Raw genomic sequence first — 19,386 nt, 5'->3', positions numbered from 1 at the left:
GGTTTTAATTTGAGGGTAATACAGACCTTACAGAATGAATTGACACGTGTTTTCTATTCTGTTTTTTTAGAAGAATTTATGAAGACCTAGCATTTATTTTTCTTTAGATATTTGGTAGAATTCATCAGTGAAGCCACGGGGACCTGAGCTTATCTCGTGGATACTATTTTATATTATTCATTCAGTCTGTTTGTTAGAGGTCTGTTTGGGTTGTCCATTTTCTTAAGTTAGTGTTAGTAGTTTATTATGTGTCTAGGAATTTGTCCATTTCATATAATTTATCTAATTTATTGGTTTATAATTGGTCATAGCATTCAACTAGAATCCTTCTTTCTGTAAGGTTAGGGGTAATATACCCTCTTTCATTCCTAATTTTAGCAGTTTGAGCCTTTTCTTTTTTTCTTGATTAATCTAGGTCAAGATTTCTCAGTTTTTTGATCTCTTCGAAGAACCAACTTTTGATTTTTTTTTCTCAGTTGTTTCTCTATTCTCTATTCTCCTGACCTCTGCTCTAATCTTTATTAATTTTCTTTCGTCTGCTTGCTGTCATTTTTATTTAGTTTTTTCCCAGTGTCTTAAGATAGAAGGTTATAAAGCTATTACTTTAAATTATCCTTCTCTTAAAACACAGGGATTTACTTTCTGTAGTCTGTTTTCAACCTGAAGAACTTAATTTGGTATTTTCTGTCTGATGCTAGTGCCCAGTCCTCTCTGTTTTTATCTGAGGATGTCTTTTCTTTTTTTCACTTTTTATTGGGGTGTAGTTGATTTGCAATGTTGTGTTAGTTTCAGGTGTGCAGCAGAGTAAATCTGTTATACACACACGTATGTCCACCCTTTTTTAGATTCTTTTCCTGTATAGGCCATTACAAAGTATTGAGTAGAGTTCCTTGTGCTATACAGTAGGTCCTCATTAGTTATCTATTTTATATATAGTAGTGTGTATACGTCAGTTCCAATCCAGGATGTCTTTGTCTCCTTTTCTGAAAGATATTTTCTTTGAATATCTGATTGTTGGTTGATAATCGTTTTTGTTTTTCTTTTTCCCCAGCAAGTGGAATATGTCATACTCCTGATGTCTGGCCTCCATTGTTTCTGATGGGAAGTTAGCTGTCAATCCTTTTAACACAGTTCTCTTGTATATTTTTCTCTTACTGTTCTCAAGATTTTGTCTTTGTAGATTTTTATCATGATGTGTCTTTGCATTTATTTTATTGGGTTGACCGAAAAGTTCATTCAGGTTTTTCCATCTTATGAAAACTCAAATAAACCATTTGGCCAATTCACAACTTAAGAGTTTGTTTGGCTACTTCGATGTTTATTTTTCAGCACATTTGGGAAGTTTTTAGCCCTTATGTCTTTGGATGTTTTTCTGCTCCTCTCTCTCTCTCTCTCTCCCTCCCTCCCCACTTCTTTTTTTCTTTTCCCTCCCCACTTCTTCCCCTCCTCTCCGGTGTTCACATCAGGCCTGTGTTGATGTGCCTGTCACTGTGCCAGGTTTCTGTGAAGCTTTGCTTGTTTTTCTTCATTCTTTTTTCTCTCCATTCTTTGGATTTCATAATCTCTATTGAATCGTCTTCAGGTTCACTGACTTATGCTCATTCAAGTTTGCTGTTGTTGATCCTCTCTAGTGAAATTTTTATTTTAGTTTCTGTACCTTACAATTACAGAATTTTTTTTTTGTAATATCTGTTTCTCTAATAGTATTCTCTACTTAATGACAGAATTATCATCATATCTTCCTTTACTTCTCTAAGCATGATTTCCCTTAGTCTTTTGACATATTTATAACAGTTACTTTGAAGTCTTCTAACGTCTGATTTCACTCATAGGTGGTTTCTGTTGCCTGCCTTTCTCTGTGTGTGATTCTTTTTTCTTTGCATGTCCTATAATTTTTAAATTAAAACTAATATATTGAAGCTTCCAGTGGCTAAAGCTCCATGCTTCCAATGCAGGGGGCCCAAGTTCGATCCCTGGTCAGGGAACTAGATTCCACATGCTGCAACTAAAGATCCTATCTGTCGCAACTAAGACCCAGCACAGGCAAATAAATAAATATTTTTTAAAAATTAGCAGAGTGACTGGAGGTATTGGTTTACTCCCTTGAGTGGATTATTGTTGTTTGTTTTTTAAGTGTCTGGCTGAACTATTTTAATGAAGTCTGTTTCCCTCAGAGGGCACAGCTTTAGGCATAAGCACAGCCTCCCTGGGATGACAGAGGTTTTAGCAGGGCTCTTTTTGACTGTTTCTTTCTCTGATAGCTCTGTTAAGCTTTCTGCCTCTGCTGGTATCATGCTGGTATCATGAGACTCCACTCACTGCCAGTTACCCTCTTGTTTTCAACAGCACCCTAAGGCCTAACTAGCTTCACAGTCTAATTCAATTAAATATGGACTCATCTGTAGGAAGTAGTTTTTTGAGGTCATTACTTGAGGTTCTGACCCCAGTGAAGTGAAGTGAAGTCGCTCAGTTGTGTCCGACTCTGTGACCCCATGGACTGTAGCCTACTGGGCTCCTCCATCATGGGATTTTCCAGGCAAGAGTACTGGAGTGGGTTGCCATTTCCTTCTCCAGAGGATCTTCCTGACCCAGGGATCGAACCCGGGTCTCCCGCATTGTAGGCAGACGCTTTACTGTCTAAGCCACCAGGGAAGCCCTTGTGACCCCAGTAGGGCCGTTCTTAGTTGTTTCTTTGTCTTGTTCTCTCTGGTAAACCAGAGATAGACCTGTGACTTAGCAAAGCCTGGATCTGTTAGGAAGATACCAAAAGCCTTTCTTTTAATTGGTCATTGTATTTGAGAATGCCCTTAGTTTGACCTTTCCCACACTCTGAAATAAAGTCAGTTTCTCTTGGGAGATGCTTGGAGCAGGTACTCAGGACAGTGGCATGCTTCTTTCTGAGTGATGTCTCTGCTTTAGAAGTGGGGTACTGGGCTTGGGTGGTAACCTCTAGTCTGCTCTGCTTACCTCTTCCATCATGGAACTCCCACCCCATGGAAGAGCTGGGGTGAGGGTGATGGGGGCCCAAGTATTCTCAGTCGAGCCTTCCCTTTATGAGTAGGATGAGTCAAACAAGAAGCCTGGAAACTCTGGGATGCACTTGTCTCCAATTTATTCTCTTCCGTATGCAGCTTGAGGTGGCAGAGATGCAAGATACTGTCCCTGAGAAGTAACAAAGCCCTCAACTGGAAGCTTGGGAGAGAGGGACACCCTATGTTGGCCACATTACCTAAACTGAGGGAGAGGGGGTGGGTCATGGTTCAGATGCCACAGATTCTTGTTGTTCTTACTGAGTTTTAGTAGATTCTCTCTAATAAATTGTCTAGTCATTTTCTGTATGCCTTTGGGCAATTTCTGAAGACTTTAAATAGTTGTTTTTAAAAACAATTTTCACCAGTTATGGGGAATGGCTTTATGGAGCTCTTCATGCTGCCATTCCAGGAATGGAACTCCAGCTATGAATATTCTTGCTTGTACCTGCTACTTATATGGACAAGAATTTCTTTACAGTAGAAATACTGGGTTAGAGGGTATGCAAATGGGAACCAGTTTGGCACAGTCGTGTAGAGTTAAATGAAGCAGTTGTACCAAACTAGACTACCAGCGTCAAGATTTTAAGAGTCTTTGTTGCTACACATCTCTCTAATACTTAATATTGTCAATGGACTTATTAATTTTTGTCTGCCTAGATAGACACAAAGTGATATTTCACTGTGGTCTTAATTTACCTTTCCCTGTCATTGGTGTCTGTGTTTCTTTTGTGCATTTTGGATGTTCATTCTTTGAATATATGTGAGTTAAATTTTTTTTCCCAATTTTTGTGCTTTGTCTTTTTACCTCATGGTATCTTTGGCTGAGCAAAAGTTTTAAAAATATAGTGGTATGTATCAAGCTTTATTTAGTTAAGAAATTCTTCCCTGTTTCAAGTTCAGAATGACAGTTTTCTACATTGTTTAAGAGGTTAAAAGTTTTTATTCTTGTATCCTTGATGTCCTTGGGTTTTTGTGCATGGTGTGGAACATTTCATCTTTTCCGTATAAGTAACTAATTATATAGTAGCTCTTTTTCTCACTGATCTGCAGTACTCTTAGAAAAATTTCATATGACGTGTCTGGAGGCTATTTGGGATTTTCTATTCTATTCCATTGGTCAGTTTGCATAGTCTTGTGCTGTTACCATACTGTCTTAACTGTAGCTTTATAAATAGTTTGATGGCATGAGGAAAAGTGTTTTGCCTTTTTCAGGAGTAGCTCATCCATACATTTAGACTTTTAATATGTTAAATAGCTTTGAGTAACAACATTTTTCTGTATTATATATTGTAATTAGTAGACATCGAATTCAGTATGTACTAACTGTTCATTTATTCAGAACATTTTACAGCATTGAAAGAAATGGGAGAACAAAATATATGAAGATTATGCTTCATTTATTAGCTCACGTTTTGTTTTCTGTTAACTACAGGAACCGTTTTGATCAAAAGTAACAATGGTCAGCTGATGTTGGTATCTCCTCAACAAGCTGTAACAAGAACCGAGACCACAAGTAACATAACTTCAAGGCCAGCGGTGCCAGCAAATACGCAAACCGTCAAAATCTGTACCGTGCCGGTAGTATACCTTAATGTTTTCTTCATCCTCCTTAGTTTTCTAGCAATTACCTTCATATAAGTGTGTATGTATTTGCCAGTAAAAATAATAGAAGAGATGATTCTGCTCAACTTGTTGAATTAAGCTACTTTCCTTGAATATGTTAATTTTATCAAGATGTTTGGTTTTGTCATTTGGTAAAATTAAAAATTTAATCTTCATGCTCAGATTTTGTTGTCCTCAAGGGAGTGTTCAAAGGGCTATTTGCATCTCTAAATGGGAAGAAAATAACCATTCTCCTTCTATTTTAATTTGTGGTAAGACATCAACACTACAGTTTACAGTATTCCTTTTTATCTATATCATACAGGAGTTATCTTTAAAAAATTATAAATCTACTGTAATATTTCATTAACTTGGCATTGTTAAAAGATGATTTATTTTACATACATGATCATCTTTCTAGGTATCTAAAGCTTATCCTGTGTGTGTCAGAGTTAATAAAAAATATTTTTATGGGCATCTTTCTTTGGTTAAACAGAAAATACAGAAGGTAGTATAGTAATTCCTTCATGAATCAGGCTCATCCTGATAAAAAGGTTCATTGTATTCTATGGTAATATCATCTCTGCCAGCCTGTCCCAACCCGCTGTGTTCTGTGCTCCCCTAATTTGATTCTAGGTGCTCAACCAGTCATTTTCTCTATTTCTGTATCAGTGATAGCTACTCCTTCCTTTTCTTGTTTCCTATGGGTTGAGAAGATACGTTAGCAGACTTTTGTTTATAATCACATATTAAATAAGAATCTAAAGGGGAGGGGCATGATAGTGGTAGAAGATTTAAGAGATATGAACTACCATGTATAAAGTAAATAAGCTACATGGATATATCATACAACACAGGGAATATAGATAGTATTTTAAAATAGTTGTTAATGCAGTATAACATTTAAAAGTTGGGAATCAATATATTGTAAGCCTAAGACTTATATAATATTGTACCTCAACTATACTTCAATACAAAAGGAATAATAATTATGTGATACGATGTAGATATTAGTGAATGTTATGGAATCATTGCATTATATAAATGCATTATATAAACTCCCATTCATGTTAGGGAATCATATTGCATTATATAAATGTATCAAATCAACACATCACACACTTTAAACTTATGCAATGTTATATTTCTATTATATCACAATAAAAAAAGCTTAATTAGTGATATTTTTTTAAAAGACTAAAAGGATATCAGCAATGAAAATGGCAGAAAAAAAGAATCTATGTTTTCTGTGAGAATCAAAGAGTAAAATTCAAGTTTTTAATGCTGAAATACTGTAATATTTAGGAATATTAAATCAACTCTTCACCTACTGAGCCATCAGGAAGCCATAGTAACAATTTACTAGTTAGGTTAATAGTAGAAAATATGCATAAAGTTCATAAGGTTATAAAGCAAGTTATAACAAAGAAGTTTCTCGTGTTAAAGTGTTTGGATGTTTGCTATAATACTGCTGATTGATTTTAAACTACTAATATTGATGACTCTCTCTCATCTCCCCCTTCCCCCAAGAATTCTAGTTCGCAGTTAGTCAAGAAAGTGGCAGTGGCGCCTGTTAAACAGTCGGCACAAGCAGGCACTACGGTGGTGACCTCTGCTCCAAAGCCTGCCCCGGTGCAAGTGAGTGTGGCGTGTGTCATGTGCGCCCTGCTTATAGTCTCATGTTTCGTTATTATTTATTGTCTGCTATTTCCTGAAAAGAACAATCCACTGATATATGAGGATACTTATTAAACTGGGAACTATTGGAAGTATGGGAAACACAGATGAACATGGTATATAGTCTTGGAATATCATGTTTATTTGAATGTATTAAATTAATACAAGCGTGTCTAATGTTTATGTGTCCCAGGGTCTATAAGCAGGTGCTGGGACAGAATTTTGGTGTCTGGGATGTTTATAAAGGATTGATAGCTGTGGAATGGAAGGAGAATAGTAATTTGAACTAAATGCAGGCCCAATAATGCCTTGGCCACCCTAATGGGGAACTCTGGAGCAAGCGTGGCCTGTCAGGAGTGTCTCACTGAGTGCCATCTTGGTTGGGTGAATCACAGTTCCCCCCCTGTGATCAGTCACTTGATGTGGACTCTCCAGGGAGAGTTGTGTTCATGGCAGGGTAATGCTCTGTAGCTGAGACAGATTCTGAAGGAACTGACAACTGTCATTTCTCTAAATAGCATCCCCAACAGCTAGGATAACATATATCTTTCTTTCTGATGGTATATCGCAGTCTCCACCTTGAAGCACTGGGACATACATGTTGGAAACCAACTCTCCTTGGATTCTAATAGGTTTCTTCCTTGGGGAAGCAGAGAAGAGGAAGTTAGTAGGGTGGGCTACAGTCCCCACCGCTGCAGCTGACATCATCATTTCCCTCCACCATCCATTGTGGATTCCTCCCACTCTTACCTACCAACTCTGTTGGGTCTTAACTGGTAGCGTGATCAGACTTTTATCCCTGAGGGATCTGAGGTCCAAATTGCAGTTTTGTGTTTTTTTAACTAAGTATGTTTATTTCTTTATGGTTGTGCTGGGTCTTCATTGCTGTGCATGGGCTTTTCTCTAGTTGCAGAGAATGGATGCTAACTCTCTAGTTGCGGTGCACAGGCTTCTCATTGTGGTGGCTTCTCTTGTTGCAGAGCACAGGCTTTAGGGTGCGTAGGCTTCAATCACTGTGGCACGTGGGCTCAGTAGGTGGGATCCCTGGGCTTAGAGCACAAGCTCAAAAGTTGTGGTGCACGGGCTTAGTTGTTTCTCAGCATGTGGGATCTTCCTGGGTCAGGGATCAAACCCCTGTCTCCTGCATTGGCAGGCAGATTCTTTACCACTGAGCCATCAGGGAAGCCCCACCACAGTCTTTTTAGGCAAGAGTTGTGGCCCTTGTCCATTTATCACCATAATTGGACAAGGAAATAACCAAGAGCCAGTAAGTGAATCACCTAGATTCACTGCATAAACTCCTTGACCTTCACTGTATAAAAGCAACCTTCCCTATTCCAGATGTCAGGTCTGTTACCCCTGTCATGATAATGACTCTTCTCTTTCCTGCTGGTTGGTGGATAATTCGACCTTGAAGCCCCCAGGAGGCAGCCGTAGTGTCTGCTTCCTAGGGACTCCTGTTTCATTCTTGGGTGAAAGTGTGCACGCTGTAGGCAGGGATGGAAAGCACAGAGACCCCCAGTGGGTTTGGGGAGTAATAATAAGTAGATCCATTCATCCTTCTACTCTTTGATTTTTTGGTTCTTCATGTTTTTGTCCATATAAAATTTTTTGATTGAGTGAGTACACCTAAGTCTTAGAAGATGGAGGATGGAATTCTGTCTTCATAGAGTATTGTCTCTGAGTTCGCACTTCACCTGGTTTCTGCAGGCTGTTCTAAACTAAGCAGGGTCCTGCCAGATGTGATACAATCAGTGGATCTCGAGGTCACGGGCCCACTGTTTCCCTTCCTTTGCTGTATAGAAGGTACATCTTCCTGGAACATGTTACGTGAAATCCCATGCTGTAGATCAAACTTGGTGTTTAAGGTTTCAAAATTGTTTAACCATATTACTTCCTCTATCATTAGAGATGATGAGCAGTGAATCTGATTTTAAACATAGTTTTTCTTTTCCCTAATAATGGCTACCATTTATTGAGCACTTAATATGTTGAACACTTTAAGAGTTTTACATCCCTCACCTCATTTCATTTTGTCCTGTGACTACTCTATGAGGAAGTATTATCTCCATTTTATGTGTGTGAAAATAGGTTTAGAGAAGTTTAGAAATTTGCATGATTTCTGCTAATATGTAGCAGAGGGGCATTTGAGTCAAGGTCTCTGTCTGACTCTGGAAACTGTTCTTTATTACCTCTATGCTGATTGTCCCAAACTCTAGGTCCCCCCAAACTTGGGTTATTCTAAGGAGCTCATTGGGCCAAAGAGCATAAATTGAGGCCTATTGATGTCTGCTCTGTATTGTAAGAAATAATTATGTGTCTTAAAAGGGGATTTTCTTTTCTGATGATCAGTCAGATGTAGGCACCAAATACCACCACAGAGAGGTATGTGGAAGTGAAAGAGATTTATTATACTGGCAGGTCTTAGAAAAGGGGGCATAGCATGCCATGCAGAGGGGCACGTGGGAGGAGACCTGGGGTAGACTCACCAAACAGGTGGTGTCTGAGAGAGTGAGGACCTGGGGGACAGGTGCCTGTGTTGAGAGTTCGTATGCATTGAATTTCACTGGTGAGTTTAAATGGCACTAGGTCACACTCAGGAGGGCAGAAAGAGAACTTGTGGCAGGGACCAGCCTTATCACCCTGGGTCACCTGGGCGAGGTGTTCACAGCTTCTTTGTGGGATGTTGAGGCACCAGGAAAATATGAAGTTGAAGAATTTATAAGATTATTTTATGAAAGATTTTCTCTTCTGCAGTACTTGGAGTATGTAATTTCTTTTATCTTTTTGAAAAATATTCATCTTTTATTTTTGGATATGTTGGGTGGTTCTTCGTTGCTGCATGGGCGTTTCTCTAGTTGTGGCCAGCAGGGGCTACTCTTCATTGCAGTGCATGGGCTACTCGTTGAGGAGCACAGGCTTTCGCAGTTGCGGCACATGGGCTCAGCAGTTGCGGCATGCAGCCGTAGTTGTTCTGCAGGAGGTGGAATCTTCCTGGACCAGAAATCAAACCTGTGTCCCTTGCATTAGCAGACGGATTCTTATCCACTGCACCACCAGGGAAGTCCTATCATTTTTTAAAATTCTATTTCTTAAAGATTTAGTACATGCAGTTGTTCCAAAATGATATATATGTGTGTTGTTTCATTCTTTTCTACCATTGCTCTTTCCATGTAGTGTGTGCATAACTTTTCTTAATTTAGACTGATGTATATTTCAAGCTGGGTTGCTCCTCAGTGGAAAGCTAAGGCAGTAGAAATATCAGTGAATTAGAGAATAATATCTGTGTGCACTTTGAGAGGCCAGTCAGTTCAGTTGCTCAGTCGTGTCTGACTCTTTGCGACCCCATGAACCACAGCACGCTAGGCCTCCCTCTGCATCACCAACTCCCAGAGTTTACCCAAACTCATGTCCATTGAGTTGGTAATACCATCCAACCATTTCATCCTCTGTTATCCCCTTCTTCTCCTGCCCTCAATCCTTCCCAGCATCAGGGTCTTTTCCAATGAGTCAGCTCTTCGCATCAGGTGGCCAAAGTATTGGAGTTTCAGCTTCAACATCAGTCCTTCCAATGAACGCCCAGGACTGATCTCCTTTAGGATGGACTGGTTGGATCTCCTTGCAGTCCAAGGGACTCTCAAGAGTCTTCCCCAACACCACAGTTCAAAAGCATCAATTCTTTGGCACTCAGCTTTCTTTATAGTCCAACTGTCACATCCATACATGACTACTGGAAAAACCTTGACTAGCCTTGACTAGACGGACCTTTGTTGACAAAGTAATGTCTCTGCTTTTTAATATGCTATCCAGGTTGGTCATAACTTTCCTTCCAAGGAGTAAGCAACTTTTAATTTCATGGCTGCAGTCACCATTTGCAGTGATTCTGGAGCCCAAAAAAATAGTCAGCCACTGTTTCCCCATCTATTTGCCATGAAGTGATGGGACCAGATGCCATGATCTTAGTTTTCTGAATGTTGAGCTTTAAGCCAACTTTTTCACTCTCCTCTTTCACTTTCATCAAGAGGCTCTTTAGTTCTTCACTTTCTGCCATAAGGGTGGTGTCATCTGCATATCTTAGGTTATGATATTTCTCCCGGCAATGTTGATTCCAGCTTGTGCTTCTTCCAGCCCAGCGTTTCTCATGATGTACTCTGCGTATAAGTTAAATAAGCAGGGTGACAATATACAGCCTTGAAGTACTCCTTTCCCAGTTTGGAACCAGTCTGTTGTTCCATGTCCAGTTGTAACTGTTGCTTCCTGACCTGCATATAGATTTCTCAAGAGGCAGGTCAGGTGGTCTGGTATTCCCATCTCTTTCAGAATTTTCCACAGTTTATTGTGACTCCAGTTTTAGGCATTTCTTAGAAATGAGGGTCTAGAACCTGGATGACTCTGTGTAGTCTGTTAAATTTGCATACAGTTCATTTCACTGACTAGTATAAGTGATTTTTCACAATTTGTTTCACATATACCCAAGCATTTTTCTCTCCTGTCCCCTAGACATGCCTATCAGTGCCAGTGTGGTCTTGAAAAGCATGGCAACAGCATTACCTGGTCTAGCATATGGAGAGTTTAGTGATTAACACAGTTCATCCATTATAGCAGTGTGATTACACATAGTGTAAGGGTGGAATCATATAACTCTCCATGCCTCTTAAGAGGTACAAGTATCAGGTGAGGTACAGGTAGTAGCTATATTAGTAAGAGTTACAAAGGACAGATTTTGTGCTGGAGACAGGATAAAATATTGACAAGGAAAGTAGAAATGCTATAAATGCTTCTACTCACAAAAAATAGGACTCTTCCTGAGATTTTCCTTATTTTGCTTCATAAGGAAAAGGGACAGTAGTTCCCCTGAGGAACTCCTCTCATCGGTCCTAAAGCTGAAGTTCAACATCACTTTCTTAAATATACTAGTACAGAGAATTAATGGCAGAGTACAAAACATTCACTGAAGAAGTATGTATTTACTGTCTATAAACCTAAAAAAGTTTATTAGAAAATCTCCAAAAGGAGTCAGAGGAAACTGTATAGTACTTTATCTCAATATGGTTGTCTCAAATATTTATTACCCAATTTGTGATTTCTTGTATTAAACTTTTTATCCTGCAGGTGGTGCTGTAATCACTCTTCATTTAATTGAGGCTAGAAGAAACAACTGAGATTCTTTTCCATGTGAAAATAACACAATCACATAATATTTGTTATTACAAATTTCAAAGATATTACTTCTCTAAGAAGTCTACATAAAAAGCAGCTCTTCTGAATATAAGATGATCAGTATATCTCTCAGCTTTATACTTAAATAAAAAGCAAAGTATTTCAAAATAGGAAATTGTGTATTTTCATATAAAAACTTACTATTTCACATCCTTTTTGGAGACATATTAATATACTTGAGGACTGTGCGCTTGGCACTGTTTTTTAAAAACAATCCCAGGATAGTAGGTACCATTGCTATCCTTGTTTTCTTACAGATAGGAATCAAGAGATTAGCAAGATTAAGTAATTTACCTGAAGTGGATGCTTGGGTGTCAATGAAAAATAATAGGTAGTTAATGAAACCCAGAAATGAATTGAAACCTAAAATAGGTGAGAATGAAACCCAGAGGTACTAGAATCCAGAGCTGGTAAATGATTTTACATTGCCTTAGACTAGTAGAGCATAATACAAAAGCACGGAAGTCAAGATCCATCTGTAGTCTTAAGTGTGAAATGAGGCGCCCACGTGATACACAGCATAGTAATGCATATCTCAGTATCTACTGCTTTCAATTTCAGTCTGTGGCTGTGCCAACTAACGTGGTCACAGTTACTCCTGTAAAGCCTGTGAATACTGTAACGACCCTGAATCTTTCAAGTTTGGGAACAGCATCTGCCCCCTCAAATGAGCTCAATCTCAAAACAGAGAACTCGGCCGCTGCTCAGGCTAACCTTTCTCCGGTAAGCTCTCACTTGCATCTTACCTAAATCAAGCATGCTACACATTTTCTTGAATTCTGTTTTCTAGCCAACATTTGTGTGTGTTTGTATTTCTGCATTTAGACGATGCTAGAAAATGTGAAGAAATGTAAGAACTTCCTCGCAATGTTAATAAAACTAGCGTGTAGTGGATCCCAGTCACCGGAGATGGGGCAGAATGTGAAGAAGTTGGTAGAGCAACTTTTGGTAAGTTCGGACTATAAAAGCTCTGTAAGAATCCATACAACTGAGGGAGGTGGGAGGGGGGATCGGGATGGGGAATACGTGTAAATCTATGGCTGATTCATGTCAATGTATGACAAAACCCACTTCAATATTGTAAAGTAATTAGCCTCCAACTAATAAAAATAAATGAAAAAAAAAAAGAAAGAAAAAAAAAGAATAATAAAAAAAAAGAATCCATACAACTGGTTTTAAATGGGGAATAAATAAATATATATATATATATATTTTTTATTTTGAATGGCTTTTTTAGGTCAAAATCACATAAAATGAATAATTGTGAGAATTATTGTGATTTTACAATGTATAGAAATATCAAATTGTTGTTGTACAATTAAACTAATATGTGCCAATTATACCTCAAATTTTTTAATTAAAAAAAATTCCATGGCATTTAGCATATTCACAGTGTTGTACAACCACCACATTTACCCGGTTCCAACACATTTCCAACATCACAAAAGTCCACATTCATTAAGCAGTCGCTCCCTTTTCCCCAACTCAAAACAACCTTGGCTACCACCAATCTGTTTCTATGAATTTACCTATCCTGGATATTTCATACAAGTTAAACATACAATATATGAATTTTTGCATCTGACTTCTTTCACTTAGCTTTTTTTTTTTCAAGGTTTATCCACACAGTAGCAGGTTTCAGCACTACATTGGAGCATTCCTTTAGTGCTTAGCTGCTGCTGCTGCTGCCAAGTCACTTCAGTCCTGTCCGACTCTGTGCGACCCCATAGACGGCAGCCCACCAGGCTCCCCCATCCCTGGGATTCTCCAGGCAAGAACACTGGAGTGGGTTGCCATTTCCTTCTCCAAAATATTTTTAAATGAAGTTTATCTTAAATGGATTTTTGGATAAACTTTACTTTTGCTTCTTGAAAACTCTGTAATGATTATAAATCTTAGAGTCGTAAATCTAGGCTATCCGGCTGTTGCCCCGTATCCATGGGGGTTGGTTTTAGGACCCACTGTGGATACCAAAATCCCCGGATGCTCAAGTCCCATAGTTGACCCTCCCTGTCTGTGGGCTCCACATCCGCGATTGGACCAATCACGGGTTGTAAATCTTATAGTACCCCATCCTTAACTGGTTGAATCTGCATATGCGAGTCTGCGCACACGGAACGCGGGGATCCAGAGGGCGGAGTGTGTATTACTTTTTGTTTGCTAGTTTTGCTTCTCTTAGCCTAAAAACATCTTTAGAGAGAAGGTTGATTTTTTTTTTTTTGGTCAGGTAAACTTATTTGGGGAATATTTGGCCTCGTGGAAAGAGATGATTGAGAAAGTATTTTGAGAGCTTTTCTCCAGGTCATTCATTATAGGTGTTGTTTATAGTCCACTGGTTTATCTTGTACCTTGAATGGATCTTTCACTCATGTATGATTTTTGTAACAGCTCACATTTGGTCGTCTGGAAAATAACTGGTTCAGTGGGTTGTATAGATCTTCCAAATGTTGACAGATCTTTTTTAAAATATCAAAAAAATCATACTTATAATCTAACAATCCCATCAGAAAATTTTTTCAGTACAGGGAAACTATCAAATTCAGGATTATGGTTACACATTTTCCAAAATTTTAATTTTGACTTGAGAGTGCTGATTTTTATCATTCATTAGCAGCAAAAACTGACAGTTGTTTTCCTCACAGTGACAGGCTTGCTTCATTTGTTTTTTTCCTTTTGAGAGAATGTCTCTCAAAATACCCCAATGTGAATAACCACAGCTGGTTTGATATTCTTTCCAGTAAACGAAAAAAATAGCAACAAAACACAGCTAATTCAGCTAGCAGCTCAGTGGAAAAGTGCTTTTCCTTGAGTATCTTACTTTGGCCTGCTCTGTGTGTGGTTCCCAGTAGGTTACATGTAATATTTTAAAAAGATATCTACTAAAGTGTTGAGATTTGGTATTTTACTGTTTGGTCAAAGACATTTTCAAGTGGAGCTGGTTCTGTTTTTTTGTTTTTTACCATACCTGGTTTGCAATGTAGAATATGACAACTATTTAAAACTGCCAGCAGTTTTATTCAGTGTTGCTTTTGTACCATTTGTGCAAATCTCAACACAGTGAAAAAGGCCCCCAAATGATTAGTATTAATGTGAGAATAATTTAGACCTCATAGACCCCTGCAGTGTTTAGAGTCCAAAGCGGTATGGAAGGGTTCCTAAGCCCTTTGAAACAACAGCATGTGTATTATTGTGGCCTTGTAATAGCATTCTAAAAATACAGTCCAGTCACAATTAAAGTAATTTAAAAATTGGGAAGGCAAAGCAAAACAAAATCCAAAGCCCCCACACCAGGTAACTTTTCAGATTTCTGCCCTAAGTAATGTAGGACTCCTGTGTTTTTACTTCTTAGTTTGTTCTTAACAGACTGTGGTCTTAATACTGTCACTTTACCATTTAGCCAGCTCTCATCTCACTTTCACTTTGCTTACTGAGATCTTAAAAAATAATAATAATTGCTTCATTGTACTCTATATGAAAAAAGCATCTGTTTATTCACTTTGTAGGGGACATGAAAAAAAAAAAAAACCCACCTGTATTTAATGATAGACTTTGACTTTATCATTGTTGAAAGCTTGCTATATCTCCAGTCATGAATTACACACACTTTTCCTCTTGTAAAATATTTGTAGACCTAAAAGTGTCTTTCTTTTTCTTATTCTTCAGGATGCAAAAATTGAAGCTGAAGAGTTTACTAGACAACTGTATGTTGAACTAAAGTCTTCACCTCAGCCTCACCTAGTTCCTTTCCTTAAGGTAAAGTTATGTGTTACTTTGAAGAAATTGTTTGGATTAGATTACTTTAAAGTAATTGAAAATCTGAATATTTCAATATGACAGCAACTTAATATGAAGATTATAACAGTAGGAGAAACCGCTCAGGGCTGTTGTAATCTGTAAAGCACATTTATAATCCATATTCTTTGGATTGGAGCATGCTGGGAAAACAAAAGTAACATCTCATTCATGAATATAACTTAATGATTATATTATTTAATGCTTGTATCCTGAAAGATTCTTAACTTTAAAAAAATAGGGTCTCTTCTTTGTCCTGTTGATTCTTACTGTCAGAAATAGTCAACCTTGTGGTGCCAAATTTAGTGGGAAAACTGTTACGTTTTGGGTGGGGTAAAGCTATTATTTTTAAAAAGTAATTTATAATGTTAGACATTCTCTTCTCTAAGATTTATTGAATTAAATAGATTTTGATGGAGAACAATATCTTTGATAACAAGAACTTTGTTTGGCAGACTGAAAAAATATGTTCCTTTTGTATATTTAGTAGCTGAAAAAGAGTTGAATTGAAAGTTATAAAGTTATTAAAGACCCAGGGTTATAGTAAACCGAAGAGTCCTCCCATCCATTTTGAAATAACAGAAGGAAGAGTTGCCTTTAGAAGAGTTTGGCATGGTTGTCTAGGGGAGACGAGCGAGACTTCGTGAAGATGAAAGAAGAGTGGGAAAGGGGGTGGGGCACCACACTTTCTCCTAAGGCTATTAAGATAGTAGAAATTGTCACCAGGAGGCTGATCATGTTAATTAGGAGGGTGCCAGACATCTGATCTGAACTGAGTGTTTTAGCCTGAGCAGACTTGGTCTGGGGAAGAGAAGATTAAAGAATCAGCACAGTGCTGAACATCAGATAACGTTTCCAGGTAGCCCTCACGACTGAGAAGTTAGTGCCCGTTCTTCCTTAGGTGCTTCAGTGCAAAAGGTTTGTGAGCTGTAGGTGCTGTGTGTGACACTGGCAACTCTGTGTAATTTGAATCTGTGTTTCATACTCATTGGAGACTGTAGGGGAGAAGAAGGGAATAAGGAAGTACCCACTATGTGTTCTGTGCTTTGCTAGCTACTTATGTTTTTTAATTTGTATTGTTTGGATTTAATTTTCCATTTCGGAGGTGAGAAAATTGTTCAAGTTAACTTTTGATTAAACACACAGGCCTAGAATTTAGCCTGACTCTAAGGCCTATAAAACACTACCTTAAAGTTATCAAATATTACCATTAAGTTTTTGCACTTTGCATCAGTTTTGTGAGGACTGTAACAAAGCCTTTTTTTTTTTCTGGAGAATAGTTTTTTTTCATATCCTTGGGCACTCTGGCAGTTGGATGGTGCACTGGGATGAGGGATTTGGCATTTAAGCTTAACTCTGGCCAGATAATCAAGAGATAATATAGCATACATATTGTATTTATTTAACATACATATTTTTATTGCTGTTTTTTTAAGTCATATTACTTTAGCATGTCTCTCCAATGTGTTTTTCCCAGGTCTTCTCCATCTTTGATTTCTTACTTAAATTTAATTAATCACATGTTCATGTATTTTCAAAGCAGCTTATTTTCTACCATTTTTAAAGTTTTGGAAAATAGTGTTGAGAGACTTTCTTTTCTTTGATACTATTTGTAGATATATAACTGAAAACCTTCGGTTTAAAATTTTTTCAGCCTTTTTAAATAAAAAAAGTAAAAGAAGTAACTGAAGTAACTAAAAAGAAGGGAAGAGAAGCCATAGTTCTCATTTGCTTCTTAAGTAAAGGTGGTCTGATTGAATTTAAGTATCAAAACATGGAAATCTTCCAGAACAGCTCAAGAGTACACCAAAAGATAGCCTATAGCCTTCTCCTTTTTTATCTTTTTTTCTAACTTAAAAGCAAATAAAAATCCCAGGGATGAAAAGGGAGAACCTTCTACTTTTTAGTTTAAGCTGTTTTTTTTTTTTTTTCAGCAAGATACAAAGAGAGACCCAAACTTTCAATCCAGTCAGAAAATACTCTAGCTCAATTAAGAAAATTGACCTTGTTTCTGTTAGTTTTATTTTCATGTAAAGACTGTTTCTATTCAGTTTGGAAGTTATTTAACAAAAACTTTTTTTTAAGATTCTGCTGTCCTGTAAACAAACTTGTAGATACTAAAGTTATGGGTGATCTGTTAATGGGGTTTAGATAAATACAAATAAGTAGGATAAAGTGTTTTATTTTATCATACTAATATTTGATACCAAATTGATACTACAGTCTATAAGCTTAATACTGAGACATAATACTTATGAATTGAAAAATGAAGCACTTTGGAGCTTTATTTGTATCCTGGATATTGACAGAAGGTAAATGATTGATAACAGATTTCCTCAGCTGAAACATTGATATACTTTTTATGTTGTCGAGATAACGGCACACAAAGTAGTTCTATTTTACTAGAGCTCACTCAGTTACCAGTGTTGTTGTTTTTTTCTTTCCTGTTTCTAGAAAAGTGTGATTGCCTTACGACAACTGATGCCTGATGCCCAGAGCTTTATTCAGCAGTGCGTTCAGCAGACTTCTAGCGAGGTGGTCACTACTACCTGTACCACGACATCAACACCTTCTCCCGTGGTAACAACGGCAGCTTCCTCCATCCAGCCTGAGAAGCCTGTTGGTGGTTCGGAAGCCGCGGTGCCCGGAACTGTGTCCGTGCAAACTCTGAAACCACTTGCTGGTCCAGGGGGAGCAAACACTGGAGTCGTGACACTTCACTCTGTGGGGCCGGCTGCTGTGCCTGGAGGGACCACGGCTGGCACTGTCGTGCTGCAGGCTCCAAAACCTCTGGTGACCTCCCTGCAGAACACGGTGACAACAGTCTCTCTGCAGCCTGAAAAGCCGGTTGTCTCCGGCACAGCGGTGACGCTGGCGCTCCCCTCGGTACCTTTTGGAAAAACCTCAGCAGCAGCTGTTTGCCTTCCGTCCGTGAAGCCCGTTCTTACTTCCGCTGGGACCACGTCCGACAAGCCCGTCCTTGGCCCTCCACTCCAAATCAAACTCGCACAGCCGGGCCCTGTGCTTGCCCAGCCAGCCGGTATCCCACAGGCAGTCAAAGTCAAACAACTAGTGAGTAATTTTTCTTTTCTTCCTCAGTTTCTTCTTTAGAAAAAGTCCAACGTTCTGAAAACTGGCAAGACTAGTAAAATCAACCCCTGTGTACCCTTGACCACGGTTGGTGAGTTGGTAACGTTGGAACATGTTGGCTTTGTCTCATTCCCCTCTAGTCACAGGCACAGACACACACATAATTTTTTTCCTGAACCATTTAAGAATTGTTTGCAGAAATTGGGACTTTGCACCATTAAATACTGTGTATCTCTTAAGAAAAAGGGTTTCTTTTTCTTTGCATTAACTGCAACATACTATCATGCATGGGAAGTTAATACAGGCACAATATTTTCTTTGTTGTCCCAACAGGTTCCTTTATAGCTAGTTTGCTTCCTGATGTTTCCAGTAAAGAATTGCATATTACCCTTGTCATTTTTTTTTCCAGACTCCCATAGTCTAGAACAGTTCTCAACCTTTTGTGGTTGTTCGTTGTGTTGTAATAATTTTAAGTGCTTGGGGCTAGTTGTTTTTCAGAATATCCTTTTGTGTAATCGTTTCCTCAAGATTAGATTCAGATTAAATATTTTTGGTAGGCTTGTTATTAGTACATAGGTGATGTTATGATAACATTTCTTTTAAAATTGCTAAGGAGAGAAGGTGACAATGAGGGGAGCAGATGAGTAAGAAGTGGTGTTTTCTCCTGAACTCTGTAAGTTGGGAAGTTCTTGGGTAAAAGAACTTGAGTGAAATCTGTGCTGTTTATTTATTAATGTTTAGATAAACCTTACTCAAGACAAGTTTTATCAGGAGACTGAAAGTACTGTTAAGCTGTGGGAGACAGTACATGGTGAATTAATTGAAAATTATGTTTTTTAAATAAAGTTCTCACCTACCTTATCCTATAATAGAACTAACTGTTCTTTTTTGATTTTTGGTGATTGCACTTGTTCTTTATAAACCTCCATGTTAACGGCTGTGTTTTGAGTCTCTTTTTTTTTAGTGTTTTCTG

At 38.2% G+C, this 19,386-nt stretch overlaps 1 protein-coding gene across 2 annotated transcripts in view; it reads left to right on the top strand.

The window, feature by feature from the left end:
* Window positions 1-19,386, top strand: part of TAF4B (TATA-box binding protein associated factor 4b) — an 89,498-nt gene that overhangs the window by 4,997 nt on the left and 65,115 nt on the right. For both annotated transcript variants that reach the window (XM_043889393.1, XM_043889394.1), the window contains 6 exons: window positions 4,465-4,610; window positions 6,165-6,272; window positions 12,093-12,254; window positions 12,357-12,479; window positions 15,195-15,284; window positions 17,778-18,395. In XM_043889393.1, coding sequence (XP_043745328.1) covers window positions 4,465-4,610; window positions 6,165-6,272; window positions 12,093-12,254; window positions 12,357-12,479; window positions 15,195-15,284; window positions 17,778-18,395 — 1,247 coding nt within the window. The remainder of the gene's footprint in view (window positions 1-4,464; window positions 4,611-6,164; window positions 6,273-12,092; window positions 12,255-12,356; window positions 12,480-15,194; window positions 15,285-17,777; window positions 18,396-19,386) is intronic.

Source organism: Cervus elaphus, chromosome 27, assembly GCF_910594005.1.
Source record: "Cervus elaphus chromosome 27, mCerEla1.1, whole genome shotgun sequence".
NCBI lineage: Eukaryota > Metazoa > Chordata > Mammalia > Artiodactyla > Cervidae > Cervus > Cervus elaphus.
The sequence above is the reverse complement of the archived record's forward strand: the minus strand, read 5'-3'. Positions and strand labels throughout refer to the sequence as shown.